Raw genomic sequence first — 16,896 nt, 5'->3', positions numbered from 1 at the left:
AGTAAAAGAAGTAAAAACTAGCTTTAAAATAATGAACATAAAATAATTTATGAAGCTCTACTTTGTTATTTCCTCTCCTCTGTTGCAACTTAGAATTTCCTTCCCCTGGCAGAGATTAGGGAATATGTTAGAATATTTGTTTATTCTTGCAGGAAATGAAAGGAAGGATAATTTGGAAACCATTCAACACAATAACTGTAAAGGAGATCAACTTAAAGAGGTGATGATTCCTATGAGAACAATGGCAACCCACAGAATCAAGGAAATTCAACAGGAAAAGAGGAGGAGAAACCCAGCCACTGGGGATGGGATCCAGAACACTGCATTGCCTCTGTCCAGCAGATCTCCTCTTTCAGAGACAAACCCTACAAATGTTCCAAATGTTGGAAAAGTTTCAATAATAGTTCTCATTTGTGTACACACCAGAGGACCCACTCAGAAAAACCTTATAAATGCTCTGAGTGTGGGAAATGCTTTAGTAACAGCTCTCACCTGATTCAGCATCTGAGAACACACACAGGAGAAAAGCCCTACCGGTGTGGAGAATGTGGGAAAAGCTTCAGCAATACCTCACATCTTATTATTCATGAAAGAACTCACACAGGAGAGAAACTGTAAGTGTCCTGACTGTGGGAAGAGTTTCAGTAGCAGCTCTCACCTCATTCAGCATCATAGGTCACATACAGGTGAAAAACCATATGAATGTCCTGTTTGTGGGAAATGCTTCAGCCATAGTTATGTCCTAATAGAACATCAGAGGATTCACACTGGAGAAAAGCCTTATAAGTGCCCCAACTGTGGGAAAAGTTTTAGTCAGAGTTCCAGCCTGATTTGCCACCAGTGGACACACACAGGTGAGAAGCCCTACAAATGTCTTGAGTGGAAAAAGCTTTGGTTGTAATTCTACTCTAATAAAGCATGAGAGAATACATATAGGAGAAAAACCCTATCAATGTACAGAATGCGGAAAGAAATTCAGTTGAAGTTAAGCCTTATTACACACCAGAAAATGCATATAGGAGTGAAACTCTATGAAAGTTCTGAATTTGAAGAAAATTTGAGTCAAAATGGCAGTATGATAGGAGAATGCAGAATCCAACCAGGAGAGAAGCCATATAAATGTTGGGAATGTGGAAAGAGCTTTGGCCTCAGCTCCCATCTCATTAGACATCAGAGAACACATACAGGAGACAAACCTTACAGATGTTCTGAGTGTTGGAAAACTTTTAGTCAGAGTTCCACGTTGGTGATTCATCAAAGGACTCACACAGGAGAGAAACCTTATAAATGTCCTGATTGTGGTGAATGCTTCAGTCAAAGCTTTAACCTTATCAGGCACCAGAGGACCCACCTAGGAGAAAACCTTAAAAATGTACTGACTGTGAGAAATGTTTCAACAGAAGTGCCTATCCCAGCATCGGAAAATTCATATAGAAAAGCTTTTTGAGTCTCCTGAAGTTGAAGATTTTCCTCATAAATGGACTTGGAAAAACTGTTTAGGGGGAATGGCCCTCATTTCTTCTTTTTCAGTTCCTGATTTTTCTTCTTCTTAGTGCCAAAGCCTGTTTTCTTTCCCTTTTTTTTATTGAACCATGACAATTAAGGTGTTCTCTGATCATGGTGCTATGAAGTTTAGAGGATGGGAAGGCCCAGATCACCAGGTCATTGGATCTGCCCAGGGAGAGTACTGCCACAGATGGAGAAGATTTTATTTTTTTATTTTTAAGAAAGATAGGAATAGCTTCAAAGGAATACATGAGAAATCCTGGGAATGCAGACACCTGAGAGGTTGAAGCTGAGATTGCCATTGAATTCCCTTATTTCCTCATGCCTGATTTGGTGGCAATAAATCATTACTACTCAGGGATTTACTCAGAGAAAGATTCTTTTTGAACAAATAATGTGATTTCCTGGCTGTTTTGTTGTGTCTTAAAGAAATGAGTCTTTTTTTAAAAATGCATTTTTATTTGCTGAAAATTAATATCTAGAACTGCATTGTCCAATGATAGTTATTTAAATTTAAATTTACATTAAGATCAAAAGAAACTTAAAATCCACTTCCTTATTTATACTAGTCACATATGACTAGTGGCTGCTTTATTGGATATCACAAAAAAGTTTTTCTTCCAAGGTCATCGTTCTTGGCAGATTCATAAAAATTTCCTATAAGACTGTATGAAATGTGCTATGGTGTTTCTGGTTTCTAAGAGGAATTGCAATATAGTGTAGAAATAGGCTAGAGTTTTGAAGGCACTGGGTCTAGAGATTGGCTATTCTAATGATTGTATGTTTTATGTTCAACCCATCTTGGTTATCTAGTGATACACCGTTCATTGTCTTGGCCAAAGCCAGATTAGGAGGTAGGATTCGTAAATTTTGTTTTTAAATTGTTGATAAATTGTCCATTCCCCTCAGTTTTTCTATTACATGTTTTCTTGTCAGATCAGAAACTGGGTTATTTTTCTAATAATCCACCCACTGAGTCTGAGCCAGTGTGCAGGGACAGTTTGGCATTGGAAACTGAGATTCCTTAGTTCTAGTCTCTGCAGTTTTCTTTTGTCTCTTTCATGTGGTGTATAGATCTGATAACTCAGACCTGTTCTCCCTGCCCGTCTGTCCAATATGTTTGTAAAATGTTAAGATATTTCCTATACTCCCAGCCTCTATTTTTTTCTGCCAGTGCAAAAGGTAGATGTGTAGGAAGGTCAAGACTCCTGAGTTGTTGAGGATTTTTTTTCATTTTACAATTCTAAGTGTATCATATGCAGAACATGTAGTTACAAATTAGGAATGCGGAGCTGCTGCAAAGGCTGAGATCTGGCCAGTAACTGAACTGCATGGGATTATTTCTTCTTTCATGATTGTAGTGTGCCTGATATTGGCGAGGTAATCGTGTCTTTTTTACTGTTACAAAATTTTAAAGTAATGCAAAAGCTAACCGATAAAGGTATTTAAGTAGTATTTGGGGTGATTTTCTGCTTTCAAACACTGGGAGAACTTTATTGGGCATCACTGGCTTTTATGTGACCCTCACCTAAGCATCTTTTTACCTTTGTATATTATGTAGCATTGCCCAAATTGTCTTAACCTATAATACCTGAGGACAAGTGTTCAGAACTAAGAGTTTGATGTTTGAAAATTAAATTTGGGTGTTTGCTGTTGGGGCTGATATTCAATTTCAAGGCAGTAATTGCTGTTGGGGTGGGGGGGTGCCCAATATGAGCCACATTAAGTGTGGCAAGTAACTACTCTGTCCCTGTTTTCTCATCTGTAAAGCAGAGATAATGAGGACCTCGCAGGGCTTCTGTAAGGATTAGATAGATGTTTGCAAAGCAGCTAGCACAGTGCTTAAAACGTAAAAGGGTCTACATAAGTTGTCATTGATCCTTATTAATTGAAACAAATTGAAAAACGTCCTCCACGTATTTTCTAAGTAGCAATACAGCCGCAACTTGTTCTATTGCAGATTTTTTATGACCAACCTCAGTAACACTGAGGAATAAGTTATGTAAAAGCACAAGACTGTGTTGTGTGTCACATTGGCAGATTGTTAAAACACTTTTATTTGATTCAGAGTGTTGAAAATTTTTATTGTTCATGAAACAAAAGACTCAGTTTTAAGTCAGGTAAGAGCAAAATAGCAAGTTTAGTTTAAGTTAATTTGTAACTGAAAAGCTTAACAACAGGTAGTTTATGTCCTGTCATCATCAACTACACTATTGCCCACAATTACATAAAACCTATTTCATAGACATTGATGTGTATGGGAATATAGACATTCAAATTTTAGGTGTGTTAAGATGGGCTTCATTAGTAAAACAATTTGTCAAGATTCATTGTCTCTTGGGATTGAAAACTAGGAAAACAAAAGACATTTGTTGTTTATGGTGGAGAGCATAACATAGTGAAATTTAACCATATTTGATGCCTTTGCCTCTATTTCATTGATCAGCAAATACATTCCTTGTTTAGCTCCCCAAGAAGTATTTTTGTATTCTCTATTTCTCTTGCCGTCACAAAGGATTCAGCAACTGAATAAATAAAGCATTCTTACTTACAAGTGATTTGTTTCAGTTTCTTTTTAACTAAAGGAAAGACTCCTATGTTCATTTTTTACTACTCAAAGAAGGGGCTTATATGTTTTTTTCCTACAGTGGAGTAGGGAAATCCATGTCGATGCATATACTCACAATATAGCAGGGAACTCACTCCCTAGCTGCTGTATAGCTTGCCGGAAGACATACAAACAAATGTATAATAGTATCTGAGGTAAAGGTACTCCCATCATTGCAAGTCATCCAAGTTGGATCTACCAAATGGACATTCTTCTCAGTGCTGTAGAAGTTCCCTCATTAATGGTGAGAGGTAGGGAGTGTGGTCTGTGACTTCTGCCCCTAATACATTACTCCACGATCTTCGCCAGTCTCTCACTTTCTGAAATCATGGCCATGGGAAAATTATCTTTTCTTCTTTATTCTGTATTTGGGTTTATATAACTCCTTTCAAACAATACAGTCATCCATTCATTCAACAACAGTTTACGTGATGCCTAATCTGTGTTTAGCAGAGGTCCAGTGACAGTAAGAAGGGCTAAGGAAAGGATGGACTGGTAGTAGGGAAATGTGCAGCTTTTCAGATGACTACTTCCTCCTTGCCAGTTCTTGAACTATACTAACATGCTAACCTTCCATCTTCAAATTTTAATAGTTTGATAATCCAAGGAGCTAGAATTCACCAAGGATTAAAGTGGTTAGGTTTGCTTTCTGAAAATGCAAGCTTGGTGAGGTTTGACACAATACTTTGCACACAGTGGTGCTCAATAGTTATTGAATGGGTGAAATATGCTTTACATGATTTACACTAACGTCCAAGAGTATGTCCTTACAGGATGTGCATTCCTAGTAGATAGTCATTTCCTTGAGTGCAGAGAATGGATTCCATTTTTGTAATCCCAACACAAAGCCTGGTGTGTGAAGTGTTTATTGGTTTTGGTTGAGGGGTATTCACCAATGGATGAAGCCTACTGGATTAGGCTACATAGCCTCAGTGTCCCCGCAGGACTCTTTAACGCCATTACTTGTCCAGTCCACAGAGGCTGGGCTGGTTGGAAGTGGAAGTCACTGCCCTAGGATGCTAGGTCTATCCTCACACTAACCCTAGAGGACTCCTACAATGTCCCAGTTGTTCAGTCATGGATGGAGGCAAGACCCTGGGCTTTTGATCCAGACTATCTAGGACAGGTTCAAAACCTGTTTCGAATTCATGTTTCAGTCACTGTTTTTGGACTCTGTACTTTGTAAGATTTGGTAAGTGGTGAGTGAGGTGAGGTACCCATCATATCATAGGCATTAAGGAAATACTATTTTTCTTACCTGTCCACCCTTATTTGCTCATAATTTTGCTAAGGATACACTCTAGGTACAGAAATGTTTGGTTATTTCTTGGTCAATTATTTCTAGGTTTCTAAAATAAAGATATTAATTACATTTAGCTGATGGGTTTGTTGTGAGATAATGTGTGCCGTGTGCTTAGTATTGTTGGTACCTAGTAATCACTCAATGTTAGCTATTATCACCATCACACAGTGGCTCTAGACAACCATGGATCTTTGCATCATCTTTGAAGGCTCTAGACAACCATGGATCTTTGCCTCAGAGACCTGGGTGTCCTCTGTGGCCACTAAAATGGTGCAATCCTTTGTTATCGTTTATTCCATTAACATGAAGAGGTATGACCAGGAGTGTGTAGGCTAATAATGTAGCACATTGTTATTATAATATGGCAAATAGTTGCCTTTTCTGATCAAAAATTACCCTTCCTTTCACTCCCCTATGTATTTTATTTCATTTTTGTTCTCATAACTCTGTCTGGCCCTAACCTCTTCTGCCTTGTCCATCCATATTCTAACCTAAACTTAGGCTTTCTTCTTCTACCTTTTATTTTGTTCCCTTCCTTTGTCCTCCCTCCTTCCCTGCCCAATGAAGTAGGAATCAAGTCAGGGCTAAGGCTGGTCCAAATGCTTGTTTACAAAGATATAGATGGAAACAGGATGCCTGGCAATCATGACTCCATGGGCACATAGCCACTGAGAAACAGGTAGCTTGTTGGTGCTAAGATAGCTAGGTTGCTGATACAATATTGCTTGACTGGTCAAATCATTAGATCTTCTAGGATTTGACACAGTGAGGGATGAAGTGGGAGCTTTGGTTGAAAAAGGATCATGATTAATTTTGAGCCACGCTGGGTCATATGGACAAACGGGCAGATTAAAGAAAATATCAGTTAATTATACTGACAAACACAGGCGAAAGATTTTCCTTTGCAAATAGCTTACTTTCCGATCATTCAAGTAATGCTTGATAACTGTGAAATATAGAGAAGTATAAAGTAGGAAATACATAAAAGTATGAAGACTAAAATAAAAATGAACTGTGACTATTTTTTCCACAGCTCACTCACCAGAAAGTTTGCAGATCCTCCCCTATAACCTCTTTTCTAAGGATTTATCTGAATATTTTTTAAAAATTGGATCGTATGGCATAAATATATAGTATTGTGTTTTGATTTTTCCCAATCTTACATCATTTGTCCATTCATCTGTTTTAAATTAGGAGGTTTTTAATATCTTCATAATAATACACTGAATGGTGTATGATAATCATTTAATTGTTCTGATGTTGGATGTTTATATTGTTTCTAATTTTTTGCTATTTAAAATAACATTACTGTGATCAATGTGTTTTTGGTTGTTATGCTTATGTTTTGATATTGTGCTTCTGATTGTTTGGTTTTGCTTTTTTGATTTTTGTTGGTACACAAGTCTTATTGGATATCTCAAATTATTTCCTTAGAGTGAGTTCAGGGAAGTGATATATTGAGTGAAAGGGCAAAAATGTTTTTAAAGGCATATTGCTTAATCACTTTCCTAAGATAGTTATCAATTTAAATTACCTCAGTGAAATAATTTTGTTAAACACCTTTCCTTTCAGAGGGGCTAGGGGAAAAAAGGTGATTTGAGGCCCATACATTTAAATGATGAAAATCTCTTTTAAGGTAGCTTGTTTGGTTATTTTTTTTCCTGTTTTTTTAAGCCTTCCTTCCCCCTGTCTTGGGTTAGGATCCGCTGAGAGTCACTTGGGTTGAATCATTGATTTTAAGAACTATTTGGGCTTTTCCTTGTGCGGCCATGGGCACAATTGCAGTAGGTGGTGCTGGAAGCTGTTCTAAGGAGCTGGGGAAATGCAGAGAGGCCCAAAGCCTGGGAAGTGCTAAGAGGAAGGGCTGTCTAGCTAGTGCAATATCTACTGTCATCTGAGTCAGAAAATGAAGGGCACACCAAATGACTAAAGTAAATTCAGGTTTGGCAAATGTTTCTACAACTTATGTTGAGGGAAAAGCTGGAAGGAGGCTTATCAGGTTAGACTGCTTAGATGATTAGAATCCTCATCTTTCCTATCCTACTGTCATCAACAATTCAATAAAAAACTTGTATTGTTGGCTGCAGGCTTTAGAGTTTTGGTAAAGGAAACAAACATCCACAGACACAAACACTTGGGAAAGGGAAAAAATATGTCAGGTGTGGTCACTGCCATGTCAGAGTGTTGGCAGCCGCGCTCAGAAAATAGCGCCCCATGCAGGGCAGCCGGAAGGCCCCGAACTTCCTAATGACAAATCATCCCACACCACTAAACTACATGCTAATTGCGCCTTGGCATAAGGACCAATGAGACCCACCAAATGGTTATGCTAATAAGGCATATGGAGCCGCACCAACCAGGTCAGAGCATGAGAACTATATAAGCAAGCCTCTCCTTCCCCTCTGGGTCCTGCCCAACTCATTTGTTTCACAAAGAGCTGAAGAATAAAGCTTTCTGCAGAAGAATCCTGCTGTTGTTGCATGCTGTTCTTGCCGGCGAGGACAGGGCACGCGACAAGTGGTGCCGAAACCCGGGAACCAGAACATCACCGGCACAGGGAGGACCCTTCAGACATCTGGAGAGGATTCAGAACTGCAGGTCAGAAGAAAGCCCGGAGGGGTAAGTTCCGAGAGGCCCCTGCTTTTTAGGATGATGGTTGATGGTTCTCTGTAAATAAGGAGGCACCATGGGGAATGCACCGTCATTAGTCACGGCGCTGCAGACAGCTCTCAAAGAGCGAAACTTGAAGGTCTCCAGCAAAGTCTTAGGATCTTTTGTGAAGGAGATAGACCGTGTGGCCCCCTGGTTCATTTGTTCAGGGTCCCTCTCAATCCCGAGCTGGGACAAACTGGGGAAAGATCTTGATAGAGAGGAGGAGGAGGGTAGCCTGAGGGGAGGCACCAGGCCCCTCTGGAAACTGATTAGAGCTTGTCTGCAAGATGAGAGATGTGAAAAGGTAATAAAAGAAGGTCAGAGAGCATTGACAGATATCCAAGAGAGCATGTCAGAAACGGAACGGGAAACAGAGAGCGCGCGCGGCCGAAAAAAGGCCACAAAAACGAAGGTAAAGAAACCTCAGAGTGAGGGAGAAAGCCCGCCTAGGGCAAAAGCGAAAGAGCCCCGAGAAGCGAGTGACAATCGCCTCGGAGAAAATAGTAAATACCCCTGGAAAGAGTTGAGGGACCTCCAACTCTCCAATAGGGAATCTGAGGAGGAATTAACGTCCGCAGAGGAAGGGGAAGAAAATAAAACCGCAGAGTGTAGAAGTAAGGGAACCAGCAAAGTTGAAAAGCGGACCAAGGAAAAAATGAAAGCAGGGTGTCCCCCGACGCCCTTTGCCCCGCCACCTTACGTGAGTGGCGCACTCTCCTTTTGCCACCCAGATACTCTTCAGGCAATTAGACAAATGTTTCCTGTATTTGAGGATAACGGTGTACGCTCTCACCAGCCCCTGAGCCATAAACAAGTTAAGGAGTTAGCAGAATCCGTTCGGGCTTATGGAGTCAGTGCTAACTATACCATAGCACAAGTTGAGAGATTAACAGAGACAGCCATGACACCCGCAGACTGGCAATATGTAACTAAGGCATGCCTTTCTAGTATGGGGCAATACATAGAATGGAAGGCATTGTGGCATGATATCAGCATGACCCAGGCACGCGCAAACGCGGCCGAAGGACAGCCTGCATGGTCATATGATATGCTGACGGGCCAAGGACAGTGGGTAGCCGACCAGACCGCCTTCCCCTTACAGGTATATGCACAAATAAACATGTGCGCCGCCAAGGCATGGAAAGCCCTCACCAACAAAGGAGAAGTATCAGGCAATTTGACAAAAATTATTCAGGGGCTGAGCGAGCCATTTTCTGACTTTGTCGCTCGTATGATAGAGGCCGCAGGCAGAATATTTGGAGATCAGGAACAAGCAATGCCCCTAGTGGAGCAATTAGTGTTTGAACAATGTACCAAGGAATGCAGACAGGCGATAACACCCTGGAAACAAAAAGGGATACATGCCTGGTTGAAAGCCTGTAGAGAAATAGGAGGGCCACTCACCAATGCGGGCCTAGCCGCGGCCATATTACAGAGCCACAAACAAGCCAGGATCACTAACAGAAGTATCAAATGCTTTCAATGCGGGAAATTAGGACATATAAAGAGAGAGTGTAGGAGCCCAGCTTCAGAACAAACAACCCAAAAGACCCCTGAGTTGTGCCCTAAGTGTAAGAAAGGCAGGCATTGGGCTAATGAGTGCCGGTCTATTAAAGATATAGAAGGGAAACCCTTAGAGTTGCCAAAAAACGCCCAGAGGGGCCCCCGTCACCAGGGCCCGCAAATATATGGGGCAACCAGCACGCAAGTGTCATTCGGGAACAACCAGGCCCCCCAAGGAGAGCCACTTCAGGTTCCGCGGGATTGGACATCCGTGCCACCACCAGAATAGTGTTGACTCCACAGATGGGAGTTCAGCCTATCCCTTCAGACTTTAAAGGCCCCCTACCACCAAATACCATTGGGTTACTCCTAGGGCGCTCTTCTGCTGCATTGAAAGGCCTGGTAGTTCATCCCGGAGTCATAGATCAAGATTATGAAGGACAGGTAAAAATCATGTGTTCGGCTCCCAGAGGAATCTATCCTATATCCCCGGGAGACCGCATAGCCCAGCTCTTAGTTTTACCTAGTCTCCACGCCAATTATCCTGCTACCAACACGGAGAGGGGAGAAAGGGGCTTCGGCTCCTCTGACTGGGATTCAGCCTTCATAGTATTAGATTTAGCAGACAGACCAAAATTAACTCTTCAAATAGAGGGAAAGAGCTTTGAGGGAATCCTAGACACTGGAGCAGATAAAAGTATTATCTCTGCAACCTGGTGGCCCTCCAAGTGGCCTGTGACCCAATCCTCACATTCATTACAAGGTTTAGGATATGAGTCAAGCCCTTCAATTAGTGCCAAACCATTGAAATGGCGAGCCCCTGAAGGACAAGAGGGTACAGTCACCCCTTATGTACTCCCTCTACCGGTCAATTTATGGGGGAGGGATGTCATGAGACACTTAGGCCTCAAACTCATTAATGAATACTCCACCCCCGCCCAAGGCATGATGATGGACATGGGATACATCCCTGGCAAGGGGCTGGGGAAACACCAACAGGGACACATAGAGCCCATCCTGCCCAAAGTAAAGAATGACCGTCACGGCCTGGGTTTTTCATAGGGGCCATTGAAGATGCCATGCCCATACCTTGGCTCACAGAGGAGGCCGTATGGGTTCCTCAGTGGCCCCTATCCTCTGAAAAATTAGAAGCAGCTCATTGCTTAGTGCAAGAGCAGCTCCAAGTGGGACACCTAGAACCCTCTGTGTCCCCATGGAACACACCCATATTTGTAATCAGGAAAAAGTCAGGATCATGGAGGTTGCTTCATGATCTGAGAGCAGTAAATGCTCAAATGAGAATGCTTGGACCCGTACAACGGGGACTGCCACTCCTCTCTGCCTTACCCAAAGAATGGAAAGTGCTCATAATAGATATTAAAGATTGTTTCTTTTCTATACCTCTAAGCTCCAAGGACAGGGAAAGATTTGCTTTTACTTTGCCAGCTATTAACCATGAACAACCCGATGCCAGATTTCAGTGGAAGGTCCTCCCTCAAGGAATGGCAAATAGCCCCACCATATGTCAACTGTACGTTCAGCGAGCGCTAGACCCAATTCGTAAGACCTATCCCACGCTAAAGATCATCCATTACATGGATGACATCCTTCTTTGCTCCCCACAACCAGCGGAAATAGAAGAAGCATATATAGATCTCACTAGATCCCTAGAAAATTGGAGACTGAATATAGCAAGCGAGAAGGTCCAAAAATCTAGTGTTAGCAAATTCCTAGGAGCAACCATTTACACAGATGTAATTTGCCCCCAAAAGCTTGAGATAAGACATAATCAATTGCGAAATTTGAATGACTTCCAAAAACTCCTAGGGGATATTAATTGGTTGCGCCCATACTTAAAGATACCCACCACTGAATTGACTCCACTATTTAAAACCCTAGAAGGAGACCCACAACTAACGTCACCGCGCTCCCTCACACCTGAGGCATTACAAGCCATTCGCAAAGTAGAACAGGCTTTGATGACAGCACAATTAAATAGAGTGCAATCGAATGAACCCTTTGAGTTGTGTGTGCTTCCCACCCCGGAGCTGCCAACAGCAGTTTTATGGCAGCATGGCCCACTGATCTGGATTCATCCCCAAGCCTCTCAGGCTAGGACAATAGAGTACTATCCAGCAGCCGTGGCCAAACTTGCTTTGAGAGGAGTAAAAACCTCCATGACACATTTCGGAGAGGCTCCAGCTAAAATTATAACCCCTTACAGCGTAGAACAGATACAAGTATTATGTGCTATGAACGATGATTGGGCCATACTTGCTTACAGTTTCTCAGGAACCTTTGATAATCATTTCCCTAAACATCCCCTCATCAACTTCGCCAAAAATCATCTCCTAGTATTTCCTCGGGTCACTAGCCTAACCCCGCTGCCTCATGGAAAAACAGTTTACACGGACGGGTCTAAGACAGGCACAGGTGCCTATGTCCATGATGGCAAAGTTGTGACAATAGGCTACACGCCTGACACTCCACAAATAGTGGAATGTCGCATAGTCTTAGAGGTCCTACAAATCTTTCCTGAACCTTTAAATATTGTGTCTGACTCCTGTTATGTAGTTAATGCAGTCAAATCTCTAGAAGTGGCCGGGCTAATCAAAGCGTCCAGCCCAGTAGCCACTTTGTTCAAACAGATACAATCAGCACTACTTCATAGGCAATTTCCTTTGTATATAACTCATATCAGAGCACATTCAGGCCTTCCCGGGCCTATGACCCAAGGCAACCACCTGGCAGACCTCGCAACCAGAAATATAGCTTTTCCCCTGCTAGACCCTATCACCACAGCTTCAAAATTCCATACACAATTTCATGTCACTGCCGAAACACTGCGCAAGCGGTTTAGCATAACCAGGGCCGAAGCTAGGAACATTGTCCTTAGCTGCCAACATTGCTGCAGCTTCCTTCCCACACCTCATGTTGGGATCAACCCCAGAGGTATTAGGCCTTTACAAGTTTGGCAAATGGATGTGACGCATATTTCGTCTTTTGGGAAACTGAAATATGTACATGTATCCGTGGATACTTGTTCAGGAGTCATCTTTGCCTCCCCATTGTCAGGAGAGAAAGCTTCCCATGTCATCCAGCACTGCCTTGAAGCTTGGAGCGCATGGGGGTTACCACAGATTCTGAAAACAGACAATGGCCCAGCCTATACCTCTACAAAATTTGCTCAATTTTGTCATCACATGGGGATAAAACATATCACTGGCCTTCCCTACAACCCACAGGGTCAAGGGATTGTGGAACGCGCGAACCGCACGCTCAAATCCTATTTACTTAAACAAAAAGGGGGAATTGAAGATATACCCCCCACACCAAAAACTGCCATAGCCCTAGCACTTTTCACTATAAATTTTTTGAATCTGGATGCTCAAGACCATACAGCAGCGGATCGCCATAATCAGTGGCCAAAAGACCCACAAGAACTAGTAAAATGGAAGGACGTGTTATCTAACCAATGGAAGGGCCCGGATCCAATCATAATCAGATCCAGGGGAGCTGTGTGTGTTTTCCCCCAGGGTGAAGAAAATCCCTTCTGGATCCCGGAGCGCCTAACGAGGAAAGTCCTAAACAAAGGAGATGACTTCGCTGTACCTCCTGACCCTGCTCCTGACACTGGAGACCCCGACTCAGGGAGTATTGAGATGGGGAATCCTGTCTGCCTTTCCTAAGCCTATGCCTGTCCATTTCAATGCAGCCGTTTTTCCCCGCTTTTTCACCACCAACTCTAGTATGAACTTGCCCTACTTAGTTAAAGACACCCTAGTAGCTCCCCTGGGAGAAAACCGATCCTTCGTAACTAATGGGTCATTATGCTTCACCACTCAGAATCTAGCTGGCTGTATCTCCCTGAAACGGAGGAAATACGGATGGTTCAGTGACATAATTCTAGAGGCCAGTAGCCTCCCCGTTATGTCAGCTAAATTTGAAGGGCCTAATAAGGAAGGGAGCCCGTCCTATAAGAACATGACTATCCACCAGATGGTTCTCTGGATCAATGGCACATTTGTACACTCTCCCAAGAACAATTCCACCGACAGGCCTCGTCAACCCAAATATGCCTCCCATTGTGTGGGCGACTATGAGGGAGAGCTGTGGCCCTGGACTGACTGTCAGTCAACTGTAGTAACGTGGGCAACTGAGAGGCAGGAGTTTACCATCTCCCCAGATATGGAGGGACGGCCAGCCAATGAGGCTTGGTGGCCAGTAAAGGTGCTCGAAGGCGAGTTTCGTCAGCAGCTGAGCATGAACCCCTTCCATAAATGGATGCTGTGTGGAGTCAATGGCTCGTGTACCGACCTCTCCCCCTTTTCCGCCCTCCAGGGTGGGGGAATCGGTGTAAAAAATATCACCTTTTGGTGCGAGAATAACCACATGCGCGCACACTGGAACATGATCATGACCCATAACAACGAGAACTACACGTGTTCAGCAAAATCAGGTCCAGAGTCACCTAATTCCCTTTTTCCACCTTCTCCAGTATGCGTATACCCCCCATTTCTGTTTATCTTATCCAATAGTAGCTTTGACTCCTGCTCCAATGAAACCTGCTTTCTGTCTCAGTGTTGGGATGCGCGTAACTTTACCAATGCTTTAGTAGTCCGCATCCCCCGTTGGGTCCCTGTTCCCGTAGACGCCCCTAACACCATGACTCTGTTTCGAGAAAGGCGCGATTTCGGTGTTACAGCCGCCATAGTGCTCCTGATCTCCGCAACCGCGGTCGCAGCCACCGCCGCTGGTATAGCTTTAGACACCTCCATCAAATCGGCTACAGAGCTCAATAACCTTGCAGCCTCAGTAGCTTCTGCCCTGGACCAACAGTCCACACTTGATGGCAAACTGAAAGGAGGAATAATGATCCTCAATCAACGCATAGATCTCGTGGAGGAACAAATGGAGGTGCTCTGGCAAATGGCCCAGTTGGGATGTGAGCGGAAATATCGTGCCCTCTGCATCACTAGCATTCAATATAAAAATTTTACACGGGCAGCTAATCTGTCACGAGACCTGTCCCAGTATCTTTCAGGAAACTGGTCCCAAGACTTCGATGGGACACTAGAAGAGCTGCGGCGAGAAATTATCCACATCAACTCCACCCGTCTAGATATCTCCGTAGCGGAAAGACTCTCTTCCTGGTTCCTCAGAGCTCTCTCCCACGTCAAGGAGTGGGCGGGCATGGCTGGGATGGGCGTGTTCCTGCTTGGAGGTCTCATGCTCTTACTCTGGTTGTTATGCAGACTCCGCAACCAACATAAGCAGGACAAGGTGATCCTTGCTCAAGCCCTAATGGCGATAGACATTGGCGCCTCTCCCCAAGTGTGGCTCAACATGCTTAAGAAGGAAGCTCGGCTTTAGCTTGAGGTAGCTCTTGCACCCTGAGCCCATGTGGCACTGCACCAGGCCCGAGTACCTCAATGCTTAATCACAGCTTTCTTTAAGAAGCTCATGGTGCAAGAGGGTTGAGAAAAAGGGTCCAAACCCTTTGTACCAAGCGGTCCCAACGCCAGCCAGAGGATGCGAGGCAAAGCACTGCAAGAGGTCTTGGACCCCTCTGAGAGGCATGCCTGACTGCATAGGGGTAGATGCCCAGAACCCCTCTCCAAAAAGGGGGCATCAGGAAGTATGATGGAGGTCAGGCCTCTGTCTCCGCCTCTGCTGGCAAGTTCCGCCTTGAGCTTCTGTTAGACAAAAAAGGGGGAGATGTTGGCAGCCGCGCTCAGAAAATAGCGCCCCATGCAGGGCAGCCGGAAGGCCCCGAACTTCCTAATGACAAATCATCCCACACCACTAAACTACATGCTAATTGCGCCTTGGCATAAGGACCAATGAGACCCACCAAATGGTTATGCTAATAAGGCATATGGAGCCGCACCAACCAGGTCAGAGCATGAGAACTATATAAGCAAGCCTCTCCTTCCCCTCTGGGTCCTGCCCAACTCATTTGTTTCACAAAGAGCTGAAGAATAAAGCTTTCTGCAGAAGAATCCTGCTGTTGTTGCATGCTGTTCTTGCCGGCGAGGACAGGGCACGCGACATCAGAGGTTATACACCTGGTTACTCCTATGAATTCTCAAACCTCAGTGTAAGGATAATTTCCTCTGGGTGGCCGTCCTTGACCCCACGGTTAGTTTATCTGCCCTTACCCTCCAGAGCAATGTGTACTTGCTCTTTTTTGGACAATGTCATCTTGACCTGATTGCTGCTGTTTTCTCCATTAAACTAACTCTCAAATGAGAGGTACTGTCTGCTCTGTTCACTGCTTTACTCCCAACTCTAAGCATAATGCCTGTTACAAAGTGGACAGTTGTTACATATTATTACATTGAATTGCTTTGATGTATATGCTAATTATGGCTTTACAAGTAGAACTGAAGGGGAGAAAGAAAATGAAAGTTCAAAATTAATGTAATTGTCTCCACTTGCAACTAGAATTTGCAAAAGATTACATAAGTACTGAGGGGGATCTAGAACAAATAACTGGTCTTAAAAGTCTTTTTGGACAACACAATAGGAAGAAAGTTTTGAGGGTTTCAGTGTATGTGTTTCTAATGTGCAACAAATAAAAAGAGTGAAAAAGAAATTACTCAGTTTGGTATCAAAACAACAACAAAAAGGGATAAAATGAAGAAAGGAAAGGTTGCATTTAATACATTGAAAAATGCTTACCATATACTAAGTGCTGAGAATCCACCTATGAATAAGACAGTCGTTCCCTTAAGAAGTTGAATCTCTTGAAAAAGTTATATGTAAATTGCTAATTAAGAATTGGTGACTGGTATGACAAAGAGGTGGAGTTATGAAAACTTGAAAAGAAAGAGATGATGATTAATGTGGATTTTAGAGAACGGATAGTTGAAGAAAGGAGGGCAAGGCTTCTTCCTGCCTTGAGAATGGCACTTCAAGAGACACAGTTGAGGCCTGGCATGCCAAATTATGTCAAAAGAGATGACAAGCAGTTAAGCAATGTAGTGAAAAGAGCACATGGGCTTTTTTGTTTGTTTTAAGGTACGATATTTGTATGCGGAGGAAAAAAACCACATTCTACTTAAACATTCCTAGAGTCCTCAGCTTGGATTCAGTCTCTAGCTATGTGACCAGTTCTCTGCACATTGGTTTCCTTGTCTATAGAATGGGGCTAAAACTGTACCTGCCTGATAATGTGATTGTGAGGACAAAATGAGCTAATATATGAAGAAAGCATTTAGACCACTGCCTGTACTATATAAGTATTAGCTCTTGTCGTGACTACCAAAATATTTCTGATGAATTTACTCTGTAGTTTATTACTTTCAGTCAGTAAGTGGCT

General features: G+C 43.1%; 1 protein-coding gene and 1 pseudogene across 1 annotated transcript; both read left to right on the top strand.

Annotated features, from left to right (window-relative positions):
- The window catches only part of LOC140849264 (uncharacterized), a 58,554-nt pseudogene extending 54,494 nt beyond the window's left edge, over positions 1 to 4,060 (top strand).
- Positions 4,061 to 7,605: 3,545 nt separating this feature from the next.
- On the top strand, positions 7,606 to 15,563 carry LOC140849169 (uncharacterized). Its single transcript, XM_073235686.1, has 2 exons — positions 7,606 to 8,036; positions 13,109 to 15,563. Exon 2 carries the CDS (start codon positions 13,170 to 13,172, stop codon positions 14,943 to 14,945), a length of 1,776 nt encoding a protein of 591 aa, XP_073091787.1. The 5' UTR covers positions 7,606 to 8,036; positions 13,109 to 13,169; the 3' UTR covers positions 14,946 to 15,563.
- The last annotated feature ends 1,333 nt before the right edge of the window (positions 15,564 to 16,896 follow it).

Source organism: Manis javanica, chromosome 4 (genome assembly GCF_040802235.1).
Source record: "Manis javanica isolate MJ-LG chromosome 4, MJ_LKY, whole genome shotgun sequence".
Taxonomy (NCBI): Eukaryota; Metazoa; Chordata; class Mammalia; order Pholidota; family Manidae; genus Manis; species Manis javanica.
This window is presented reverse-complemented; position numbering and strand designations above follow the sequence as displayed.

What these genes read in the sequence shown, in the direction of transcription:
- LOC140849169 (XM_073235686.1), top strand. Translation starts at nt 13,170, where the DNA reads ATGACTTCGCTGTACCTCCTGACCCTGCTCCTGACACTGGAGACCCCG.